This window comes from Hypanus sabinus, chromosome 2 (genome assembly GCF_030144855.1).
Source record: "Hypanus sabinus isolate sHypSab1 chromosome 2, sHypSab1.hap1, whole genome shotgun sequence".
NCBI lineage: Eukaryota > Metazoa > Chordata > Chondrichthyes > Myliobatiformes > Dasyatidae > Hypanus > Hypanus sabinus.
Genome location: NC_082707.1, coordinates 71,997,735 through 72,010,584, shown reverse-complemented (window position 1 = coordinate 72,010,584; position 12,850 = coordinate 71,997,735). Strand labels below are relative to the sequence as shown.

Here is a 12,850-nt window from a genome sequence, read left to right as displayed (position 1 = left end):
ACCTAAAGGGGAGTTTATTCTTGTCATTCACCCAGTATCAAGTTATAGAACTTCCTTGTACATTCCAAAGCAAAAGTAGTTCACCAGTGACCTTGCCCAAGCTCCAAAACAAAGAAACCCATAGTTCCTACAGATTTTTTGATGAAGGAGAGTTAGTTCTCATTATACTAGTGGCTTGGTCAGAAAAATGGACTTTGTAGTAGATGGGGGCGAGGCTCTGGCTTTCCAAACACAATCTTCTATAAATATGCTGCTGTTAAACTGGCTTTCATCATTTCACTGTGAATGTAGTTACATCCAAAAACAATTACAGTAGGTTCCAGTTAATTGGGAGACATTGAGATCAGTACATATTGACCAATTAAGTGGCACCCCAATTAGCCGAAGTTTCATGGAAATAGTTAAAAACGGGAAACTACTGTTTAAACGAGTAATAATTTGTGTTTAAATAAAACAGAACAAATAAGAACAGTATCTATACTACTGCTGTACTATAAAACTTCATTTAGTTCCTAATTGTTATCAACAGAGGAATTCATCCAGTGTACACTGCCATTTTCTTTTGATTGACCGTAAATGAACAAAATCAGCACAGACACCCAGTCCAGATAATGGACTGTCTACATGTAATGCTACTGATGATTGCATCCTTCAAATCTTCATTTTCGTTGGAACATTCAAGATAATTTCAATACCTTTAAATTCTTTGTAGTTCCTAAGTTGCTGAAGTAGTGAAATCATTTGATTTTCACTTCTGGATTTTTTGGCACCTCCAAGCCTGAATGCTTGAAACCACAGTGAGCAAAATGGTTCTGAATGGTCTTAATGTTTATTTCTCACCAACTATCAGTGACAAAAATCACTACTTTTTGAACACAAGCAAACTTAACTGATGTCATTTTAAACCTGTTCACCCGAAGCATGGTGTAGTGTCTAACCGCCACATAAGTGCATATCTGATGTTAGTTACAAAATGTTCGGCAATAGTTTTCTGACCCAATTAAGCGACATAATATCCCAAATAAATAGCTGGCCCAATTAACCGATGGCTTAATAAACATTATTTTATTAATAAATAAATAATAAATCAACAATTTTATTGATAAACAGTATTTAACTGCTTGAATACCATCAGACTCGGATTCTATTTGGATATTAGATGCATCAACAACTGCAAAACAAGTTTAAAATGCCAATTTCCACAAAACGAACAAAAGCATTACTCTTTTTTTTTCTCTTGCTTATGTGTCCTCAAATAAACCCAACATTAAACTACTAGCTTTGCTTCTATTAATTTGATTTGCAATGTGACAATTAGACCTTAAAACAATTAATGCATAAGGAGCAGAATTAGGCTATTAGGCTCAAAAAGTCTTCTCCCCATTCCATCATGGTTGATATATTATTCCTCTCAACCTCATGCTTCTGACTTCTCCCTGTAATCTTTGATGTCCTTACTAATGACGAACCTCTTCTTGAAATATACCAAATGATCTGGTCTCTACAGCTATCAGGCAATGAATTCCACAAGTTCACCACTCCTCTGGCTAAAGAAATTCCTCCTCACCTCTGTACTTAACATATGTCCTTCTATTCTGAGGCTGTGCCCTCTGGTCCTAGACTACCCCACTACAGGAAACATCCTCTCCACATCCACTCTATCAAGATCTTTCAATATTCAGTAGATTTCAATGAGATCCTTCCTCCTTTTGCTAAACTCTCAAGAGCACAAGCCCAGAGCCATCAAACACTCCTCAAACGTTAACCCTTTTATTCCTGCGATCATTCTTGTGAACCTCCTCTGGACCCTCTTCAATGCCAGCATACCCTTACTTAGATAAGGGACCCAAAACTGCTCACAATACTCCAATTGTAGTCTGAGCAATGCCTCATAAAAATTGGTGGGAATAGTGTGCAATGGAAGGACATACTTCTAGTTAGTGGCCTTTCTCTAACCATTGGTAAAGCAAAATTGTACAACTGTGTGAACTATTATTTCCATGAAGTTACCTGTGTCAGTTCCCGACATTCCACACCCATTGGATGGAGATCTGGAAGAGCCCGAGGCTGATGATCCCACACTCCCCGAGCCTGCAGATCTGGTGTCTGAATGTAGTAACAGGTCCAGAATGTCTGTAGAAGTGGAGTGAGCATCACTGTTCTGGGCTTCAGCAGGGGCTTCAGCCTTTAGAATAAAGAAACACAAGGGTTTAGACCACAGAAAGGTAATGTATTATTAATTACAATTTCAAACTGTTGCACGAATAGTGAATTGTAAAAATGAAGCAGACACTTTGGATTTGGACTACAACAGTGAGCAATGATTAATGGAAAAACTTGGGTACAGTCAGGATAATGTGGGTCACTATAGACAGTCCAAGAGATAATATGATGCACATCTAGTTAATGGTAAATGTGTTAAATTACTGCTTGGCAACTTGTACAGAAAGGAAACAAAGTACTAAGGACACCAAAAAAAAAGGTATATACTACTGCATTTAACACAATTATAAAATGGCAGAGGTGCCTTTATCTTCAAATCTGCTTGAGACTGTGAAAGAAACAGGTGATGAGAAACAGATGTAATACTGAATTACCCAACCTTAGCTTACTTTTTCTGTTGTTATTTTGATTCAGCTTTTCCACTTCTAACCATATGGTCTATTCTGCTAGCCACGTTCTACTATCTCGATAACAAAACATTTCACACACAAAGACAATGTATTTGTGACTGCCCACATTAACCCATTTGGTCTCACCATATCAAACATATTCCCTTTGTTCTACCCATAATTTTGCTGCCTTCTTTCTTACTGGCAACAATTCCCATTTCTGATGAAGGGCTTTGGAGTGGAAATGTAACTGTTTCTCTTTTCACAGATGCTGTTTCACTTGCTGTGTGTTTTCAGCATTTTCAGTTTTATGTTAAAGAACTGAGAGGAGTCAGTTTTCAGCTGTCAACATACTGAATTGTTTTTAAGTTTCCATTCTAGGGGTACAAGATTCTGATTGTTAAGACAGCTAGAAAAAAAAGTTACTTATGAAATGTCAGTTGCAGTGAAATTACTTAAATCTATTAGCAAAGAAAGGAGTTTAAGTGCCTTGATCAACAGAAACTGAACAACAAGTTGACATAATTTTTCACGTACAAATACATTTTTGATGAACTTCTGACACAGCAAACACATTGAGTCCATTGAGACTTGAGGTTATTGATTAGATTCTGCACAAGAGAATATAAAACACATACAAATTGGATTTGGGTCTGTAATATGAGATGAAAGTAGGACATAGCTTTGTGGGTACAAGTCTTCTGAGAGCCTTAAGGGAAAAAAAAAATGAAGGTGGAAATTCCAGTGCAGTGTTGCACAGACAGGAGCATTGTCTTTTGGATAACATTTAAACTCGGTATATAAAGATGTCAAATGACGATATTCAGATGTACACGGAAGTAAAAAAGTAATTCTCCTTTTCCCTTCATAAATATCGCATGATTTGCTGAACATTTCTAGCACTTCCTGTTTATATTTCAGATTCCCAGCATAAGCAGTTTTATCTGATGGTCAATATTCCCTTCCTTCCCCAGCATTACATTTCCCTTCAACAAACTGCAGAATCCTAGAAAACACTTTTGCTAACCCTACATATACAACAAAAATAAGTAAATGAATACAAAAATTAATTCCCCTGTTGTAAAAAAGTGCTCTCCAATTTGGTTTCCATAAACTACTGGTTAGTGATAAATCAACTAAATTATTCATATTGCAAATCTTTTTTATAGCACGCTAAATTTTAAAACTTTGTCACGTTCATTAATTTTAAGATGAAACGTCTTTTCTAATTCCTAATTTTCTCCAGATTAGATTAACTTATTCTCTTGCACACCATGGTGCAATAAATTTCCTTGTTCACACGACCCTCAGTGTGAAAGTAGTATACATGCTCAAGAAAGTTAATAGGGATGATCCTGTAACTTATAGACCATGAATCTTACGTCAGTGGTGGGCAAACTACTGGGTGTGATTCTTAGGCACAGGATTTACGAGCAATTGGAGAAGCATCGTATTATCTTCTCCATGGGTAGTTGCCTTGGTGTGGTGGAGAGGCCTGTGAGTTCCCAAGATCCCAAGAGCAACGCCACAGCAGATCACCCACAGCAGTAAGGTCAAGGGGGAGGGTTCCAGACAAACAGTGATCCAACCAAGAACTCGACGGGGAAGCCGCCAGAAGATGAAGACACATCATAATGTCAGTGAAGGTGGAGGAAGGCTGAGACAGTGAAGGGTCTTGGATACCATGCCAATGGACCCAGACACTGATTTGTCAATAACTGAGTAGTGCCTGCCCATGCATCAGGCTCTCCCATGTTAAACAAAGTCACGCACAGGTATTCTCTAATAAGGGTATAACCCCTTGGGAGAACATCATTCTCGATTCAAGCAATTGCACTACTACTATTAGGGATAGTCAGCATGGATTTGTGAGGGGCAGCTGTGCCTCATAAGCTTAATTGAGTTTATCGAGGAGGTAATAAAACAAATTGATGAAGGTTTGTCGTTTAGTCATTAAGTTGAGTCTGACTCTGCATGACATCATGAACCATTGGGTTTTCATGGCAAGATACGGAAGTAGATTGCCAGGCCTTTCTTCCGCACAGACATTGCTGCTGCCCAGCTTGGGACCCGGCTGGGTTTGAACTCCGGACCATCTGCCTTGAAGTCCAGTGCTGATGCCACTACACCAGCAGCCAGCAGCAAATTGAACGATGTGGATTTTAGTTTGACGAGGTTTCTCGTGGTAGGCTTATCCAGAAAAACATGAGGCACTGTGGTTTATATGGCACAGCACAACACTGAAGTGCCTGTACTGTGCTATGTTCTTAATAGATACAGCAATGAGCACAAAACACAGAACGCTGTAGTATATAATAGAATATAAAAATATGAAGCAGTGTCAAAGGAAATGCTTAAGTCAGAATAATGGAATAGCTGAGAGAGGTAAAATTGAGTCCAGGAAATGGTAGTACCACCAGGAAGGGTACATGGATTGTTTCAGAAGTTGGAGATGAAGAGCTTTTGACTGCATCACAGTTAGTTTGTAACTGGTGGCTGGGTACACACATACTCTGGCTCCTCCACACATAAAAGTGTGTCTGATGCAGGGAGGATGCAGGTGGAAGATCACATACTTTGTGCAAATCCCAGTAAACCCACAATTTTCTCTGACTGATTTTACAAAGAAATTGCATCATGCAGATCAATCGAACTTATAGGAATCACTACTTTTAATTAATAAGTTACTCACAAGTTCTGCTTCGTCTTTTGCAATGGCATCCACGTTTGTAACATTGGCAGTGATGGCTATTCCCCCTCCATCCACTATTAACCCAGCGGCACCTACACTTCCAACTGCTTCAGAGGTCGTGGGCATCTCGTCCAGTAGGTTTAGCTGCAAAGGTGAACTGGACCTAGAGTGGAATAATGGAGTGGGATTGTGTCCTGGTGGTCCTGGACAGGACCTCACTCCTTGAGATTCTACTGTAGGCATCTTCTCACCTCTTGCTGGTTGATCATGATGTTGTGACGGAAACTGTGGCTGAGAATGGAATGAGTTCTGTGCAGGCAAAAAGCCCGGCTGTGAAGGGAGCGGAGGCTGAAAAATTGGCTGGTGCACGGTCTCAGTTACAGGAGGCATCACATAATTAGGCCACACTACTGCTACCAATGGAGGCACTAAGGGTGCAGGAAATGGTGAAGGTTGAGGGTTGCAGTGAACAGCAGGACCACTTTCAAAGTTGCCCAGAGATGGGTCTGTAACAAAAGGCATGCCCCCAGAGGCTGAAAACATTGGTAGCTGGTAGGTCGGTATGACAGCGGTAATTGGTAATGGTGGACATATCTGCTGTAAAGGAGCAGATGGGGACCAAGGGGGATGTCTATGATTGGTGTTGAGACTTGCAGCACTGTCAGATGATCCCTGCTGTTTGCTGCGTTTCAATTCGGGTTTCCTATTCCTCCCACCTTTTTTGTGCGCATTTTCTCCACGATTCCATGCAAGTTTAAATCCTCGAGAACCTACACAAGGGAACAGGTAAGACAGATGTAAGCACTTATTCCAAATCTTAATCTGGACATTTTACACTGAAAAGCAGAGCGACTGAAGGGTGTCAAAGGGTATGGCATAATTCCAATGCCGTAGTTCTGGAAATGAACTTTTTAAAAATGAGGCAACGGGAGACAGGACACCAGAAAATCTTCCAAGAGACAAGGAATTAAAGTTCAATTAAGCCAACTTTGGAATGGCTATCAGAATAGGCAAAGCTTGATGAGATTTTAAAAAATATTCATTTACGGGATCTATTGGCATTTCTCATCTATCTCCAATTGCTTCTGAATTAAAGCAAATAAAAGTCAACCAAATTTGGTAAACAGGAGTCATACAAAGGTTAGTTCAGGTAAGGAAATATGCTATCTCTTCCAAAAGTACATAAGTGAATTAGTAAGTACCAGTAATTGAGATTACCAGTACTGAGACTGGCCTTCCTTGTTTTAATTATTCAAATTTAAAATTTCCTTTCAGCCATGTGTCATGGTCTGGATCGGTTTCCCTTTAAGTTTCCTTTGTTTGTGTTACAATCGGGACCATTGACTCCTTGTTTCCCTTTAATTCCCTGTTTTCCCGTGTCCCTCGGGCTTGGTGATTAAAGGCAATTTACTCCCAACTGAACCAGCAGTTTATAGGTCTCCGGCTTTCAGCCGTTCAGCACGAGAGCATTATAGAGCAAATGATATGATTTGATATCCAATCATCTGGTTTGATATCTTCAAACTGCAATCTCCAAAATAAAAATCAAGACACAGGTTTTAAGCTAACACAGTGACTGTTGTCAATTTTCTGCACTGAATAGTCACAAGTGCCCTGACTCAATAAGTCCAATACTTCAGGTTAATGAAAGCTTTCGTACATGCAAGCATTAATATTAACAGCACGGTTTCTATTTAGAGGATGTTTTTGCCCTTCCACTTAAGAAAAACAGAGCAATGCAGGAGACTTGAGAATACAATTTGTCTTCCTAAATGTTAGAAATATTATTTAACGCTGTTAAGTGTATTACAATTTCCATCCTTTAATCCAAACTTTCATGATCTATGAGTACAAACATTTTTCCCAAAACTTGATTTAAGTGGAAGATATCAAATTCTGTATATGGAATTATATGCAACATATAGCCAGTATTGCAACATTATACATTTATTCTCAACAGCTATTCTCGCAGATATAAAGCAATATCACACTATTAAAACAGGAATAAAAAGCAGCCACATTGGTAAAAATCTTACCACGATCCCCTGAAAATCCTTTGCGATGATTTTGCAAAGAGGGTTTATAAGAAGCTTCAACAGGTTTTAGTTTATTCAGCTCCATGAATTTGCTCAAAAATATCTGTTCTTCTTTTTGAGTATGAGCAGCTAAAACTTCTTTGGTGAGGCCAAGTTTTTTGTACGGTTCCTTTTCTGGGTTCACAGAAGATGCAGTGGTGACCAGCGCAGGTGGCGTCACGTTCTCTGTTGGATCAGCTATAACAAGTCCATCCTCCAATAGGATTTCTGTCAGGATTTTAATTTTAAAACTGCAGTGTAAGAGAGCTTTTATTTTGTATTAAAATACACGCATCAAATACAACTGTTAGAATAACTGTCCCAATAGAAAAGTGTTTGGGTTGATCATGTTGGCTAGGCATGATCTTTTCCATCTGACCACACCCAGGTCATTGTAGCAGTGCTTGAAATAGCAAGTAGCAAAGCAAAAGCGGGAGAGAGATACATCTATTGCAAATGCATTAATCAGATCAATGTTGAATAGCCTACAAAATTATACTATTCAAAAAATGCCGTTTAGATGGGTACAGAACTAGGGATTGAAAATTAAATGTCACAACTACATACATTTGTACATAAATTACTTAAAGGACGACACTGGGCAATGAGCAACATGTGGAATTGAAGACTGATCAGTGTCTCAACTCTGGTCTTTATTGTCCACTTGACTGGAAACTGGACTTCAAACATGTACTGATAGACCTGGCTGGGTCAAAAAGCATTACTGACTGTGCTGACAAGATCAAAGAGTTCTGGACAACTTCCACATATTGTTGCATTGTGATTCTCGACTCTGCCTCAGTGCTAAAACAATGCTATGACATCTATATGACTGCAACAAAAATAACCCATCCCTCCTTCTTACAATCTAGCTGCAGACCTTGCCGTAGTTGATGCTACTATGCTTATCCAGCAGATCTCCACTGTTCTTCAGGTGGATGGGACTGGATTCACCTGGTTTCCAAATGACCGTAATCACTAGTTTCAGGAATAATGACTCCTCCTATCTCTATGCAAACACCTCTGGAATTCTGAAAGGATCGATCCTTAGCTACTTATTTCTTGTCTATATGCTGTTCCTTGACGATCTTATAAAAATGTTTTGTTATGACTGCTCCAATGACATCAAATAACATAGGAGAATAAATTTCTTCATAAACTGCTACATAGTTACTAGCTCTATACCTCTCCCTGGCAATGCTAAAAGATATCAACAAACTGTTTGCAAATTAGGTGTCTTATTTGAACCAGAGCCAAGTTGAGATTTGGACCCAAAATATCTGAGAAGTATCTAACACCTCCAGTTTCTACAAATATAATTGCCTTTGTTCCTGTCTGCTTTCAGGACTGTTCCTGAAATCTTCATCAATGCTTTTGTTCTCTGGAAAATGCACTCCTGGCCAGCTGAAACTCAATTGTTCATTCACAATCTCTGAGCCTGATGGTCAGCACTGCATTCTGGCTCATTTCTACCTGATCACTCTTTCATCTTTCTTTACTCTCAGTCTTCCCCATTCCTGTAATCTCTTCTATCCTTATAGCCCTTAGTTATCGACGTCCCTTTAGCTATGGTGCTTTATTCAACCCACATTTTCATTGCTCAGTATCTGGTGATTGTGTGTTCAGCTGCCAAGATCCTAAGCACTAGAAATCATGCCCTAAATCTCTCTCTACCTTCATACTCATTTCCTACTTTTACATGCTCCTCAAAGTTGACTATTTGACCAACCTTTCCACCACCAGCCCCAACATATCATTATGTGATCCACTATTAATAACTTGTGAATCCTGAGATATTCTGATAGGGGTTTGCTTTGTCAAGGGTGCTAGAAAAATGGAATTTGGTGTTGTTGAGGCCAGAACAAGTATCACCTCATGCCACTAGAAGTCAAATTTTATCTCCTTTCATTCTCAGAAGGCCTTTGTCTAATCAGGCCATTATCTAACTTTACATGAATGCTTCTAGTGCATATACTAATCACCCAATTATCTTGCACCTCCTATTGCAGTACCTTGCTTTTTGTCTCCCACGTGAACAATAGTGCTGCTGTAACTTCCTTGGCTGATGACACTTGCTGCCTTCCTTGGCAAGGTGAGTGGTGCTAGGGGTGTGCCAACAACCGCTCCAGAAGGCATCTCTTTCGTGGGCTTGAATTGAGCTACAGGGAAAGTAATGCTGCAGGTCAAATACTCACATTTTTACTTTGCTTTTTACTGATTACTTTGTGAAACAAATTCTGAATTTTGATTATGATAGACTCAATGGCAGTTAGTAAACTGTGGCATGTTGGGTAAATATGCATTTATGGATATAAAAAACACTGGAAACAGACCACATTCACAGAGGACAAAACAGAATTACTATTTCAAGCGGATGACAGGAAATCAAAATCGGAACACTAATTCTGTTTCTCTCTTCACAGATGCTGGCTGATTTTCTGTGTGTTTCCAACATCTCATTTTGATTCTATTTTTCCAGCATCTGCATTTTCATTCATCATTATTGGTAAATAAACCACTGAAATATTAAAGCACTTCAGCTTTGCTAAAGAAACATTGCAGTGAAACAAATGCTGTGCAAGTTCCACAGCTTGCCAAGACTTTTTCAACAAATAAAAGGCATCTCAATGTCAGTCTTGGTAAGTACTGTACCAGCGTAAAATACCTTTAGAATCATCCACTTTGTCAACTTTTTGTTTGTCATCATCTGACGGTGATGAAGAATTACATTTCCTTTTCATAGAGTACAGAATATTGTAGCTATCCAAATATCTGCAAACACCGAAGAAATAAAAATCAACTCAGTAACAGAACCTGTTACATAATCAACCTGTTATGTCTTCATTTTCCCTCTCAAAGTAATAGTTTGCTATAGTTATATATAAAAAATATAAGACAGAAGTGTAAATGCTTTTTTTTTAAATATACCAACATCGAGGAAGGTAATGTTTTCTGATCTTTTAAGTGTCAACGTGGCTCAAGGATGCACTCTCATTTGCCTCAGAATGCTATAGTTACTACCTTTATTCACAGTTGAAGCTACAGTGCAACTCTGAAGGAGCGCAGCACTTTCAGATGTGACTTGTTTGGATAAGGCAATAAACACTCAATGCAAGGTACACCATGGCACTTTCCCCTCCTCCCTTTGTCAAAGATCTGGGACCTTCCAAATCTAAACATATAACCTTCATACATGCAAAAGGTTTTCTACGTTTGCCTATAAGATACCAGTGATGTATTGTGCTCAATAAGTACATTCCAACCTTTACTTCACATACTAGAATATTTAAGAAGCTGGTTAAAACCTTGGACCCTGATTGTGTGCTAATCCTGCTTGTTGATATTGCGGGCACTGAGCTCAGGATTTCCTCTGGAGCTGGGTCCTTTAGCAACTCATTAAGAAAGATGGAATCTACTTCAAGGAGTTCCAAGGATCTTAGTGCCTCTTTCTTATAGACCAATAAAGCCAGTTGTCACTTTGCAATTGGCTATGAAATCCAGGCCAACAAATGAATCCCTGTGTTTTTTGTAAAATACATATGTTTTGGTTCAGAATGTCACTCACCTCATTACACTATCCAGACAATTGATCTGTTGATAGCAATATCCAGAATGCTCCTTACATCTTGGTTCATCTAAGAGCATGTTTTTTCCAGCGCTATTTATTGAAGCACCCTTGGATGGGCTCATTTTTAAATCTTTGGTATGGCTGCTCAACTCTTTTTGCATTCCTACAAAATAAATATACTTTTACAGTTAGAACAAGTTGCTTACAACATGAAGCCTCCAATCATTTAGAGATGGGACAAAATTCCAAATCGATTATTTTCAGAAAAATACGCTTACTTAGAAAATAAAATAAAAGGAATAGACACGGTTTCTCAGTTGAAGAAGATTAACTGCTTTGGGTTTTAGCAGAACTTGTGTTCAATGAATCTGAAAATGTGACTAGGAAACCGGTATTGTGTTTTGGCTCCTGTGACTCTCATTCGTTAAACTGACTGTTCTTCTTGAGCAAGTCAGAACTTACAGGATCATTTAACTATTAAATGATCAAACTGTTCAACTATAAAATTTAAATAATCTAAAGCCAGAGGCAAAATACTGCAATGAGCAGAAATCAAGAAATACTTTGCCTGGTGCTTTTCCTTCAACTAAAATAAAAAATCAGATAATGTATCTTTTAAACTCTCTTTAAATACTTTAGTCAAAGCAGGCTAACTTGTAACAGTCAAACACTTCTTTCATCCTATTCTAGATGTATGTTACTTCTTAGACAAATTAAAAATGCTGCAGTTGAATATTTAAGTAGTACACATATTCAGCAAAATTGTGGTCCCAAAAGATTTATTATTATTCAAATGCCAGGAAATTTGTTGTTTTATGGCAGCAAGATATACAAATTACCACAAGTTACATAAATAAATAAATAAATAATGCGAAAGACAAATAATGAGGTAGTGTTACTTCATGGTAAATAGCAGCTTTTCTATATTTATTTTTGTATTGTTGGTTTCTATGTAACCAGAAATCAATGCACATTCATAGAATAATATAGCTCCACATTAACTGGTAATGAAACAAGGACAGCTGCAATGGAAAATATTATGCTTGGACTTGAGGTGCTTTCAATCAGAATTAGCTTAATCCAATTATGTATGTCCAGATAATGAATGAAAAATAATTAGGGCTTTTACCAGTTTTGTTTCTGCGTTTCGATTCACTTTTTGGTTTCTCAATGAAATCTGTTTGCCCTTGGATTCTGCCCAGGTGTTCATCTTTACAAATTTTCTGAACTGTTATCTGAAAAAAAACAGAAACAAAGGACAAAGCTAAATAATTCTTCCAAAATTGTTTTATAGAAGGCATGACGCTTTGTTAGAAAAAAGTAGATAGACCATAAAAGAAAGGAGATTTAAACCATACAATGTACTAGACTACAAGTGTGAAGAACTAACTAGGGCAGAGATTGATTAACTGCTAAAAGCAAAATACTATTAACTTCAGAGGTCCAAATTCTACATGAGAAGTATCAACCTTGTGTCAGTGGTATCATGGGTGTCTAGGAGCCAGATGGCTGTGAAACCAGTTCGCATCCTATAATCCAAACTGACACCTCCATATATTACTAAGGGAGAGACTGACAGTCAGAAGGCATCTTTCCATGAGTATTTAATCTGAGACTCTGCCTTACCTATAAAAAAGATTCTCATACACTTTTCAAAGAACATAGGGGTCTCAGACAGTTTTATATTCCATCACAATCACTACTGTGGATTATCTGTGTATGTATCTCACTGCCATTTATGTGTTTCTGTACTTTCCCAGGAATATACTGATGGTCACATGTTAAAAAATATTTAACTATCTTCAACATCTTTGGGATTTCTGAGATCACAGAAATTTCCAATATAAATTAATCCTTCAGTGAATAACTACGTCTTATAATTGGATATCTTGTCCAATTTTAG

At 38.1% G+C, this 12,850-nt stretch overlaps 1 protein-coding gene across 2 annotated transcripts in view; it reads right to left on the bottom strand.

The window, feature by feature from the left end:
* Nucleotides 1-12,850, bottom strand: part of per2 (period circadian clock 2) — a 62,803-nt gene that overhangs the window by 15,193 nt on the left and 34,760 nt on the right. For both annotated transcript variants that reach the window (XM_059948035.1, XM_059948042.1), the window contains exons 14-20: nt 12,077-12,182; nt 10,945-11,110; nt 10,045-10,151; nt 9,392-9,538; nt 7,341-7,607; nt 5,305-6,074; nt 2,011-2,185 (exon numbers count right to left, since the gene is read on the bottom strand). In XM_059948035.1, the coding sequence (XP_059804018.1) occupies nt 2,011-2,185; nt 5,305-6,074; nt 7,341-7,607; nt 9,392-9,538; nt 10,045-10,151; nt 10,945-11,110; nt 12,077-12,182 (1,738 nt within the window). The remainder of the gene's footprint in view (nt 1-2,010; nt 2,186-5,304; nt 6,075-7,340; nt 7,608-9,391; nt 9,539-10,044; nt 10,152-10,944; nt 11,111-12,076; nt 12,183-12,850) is intronic.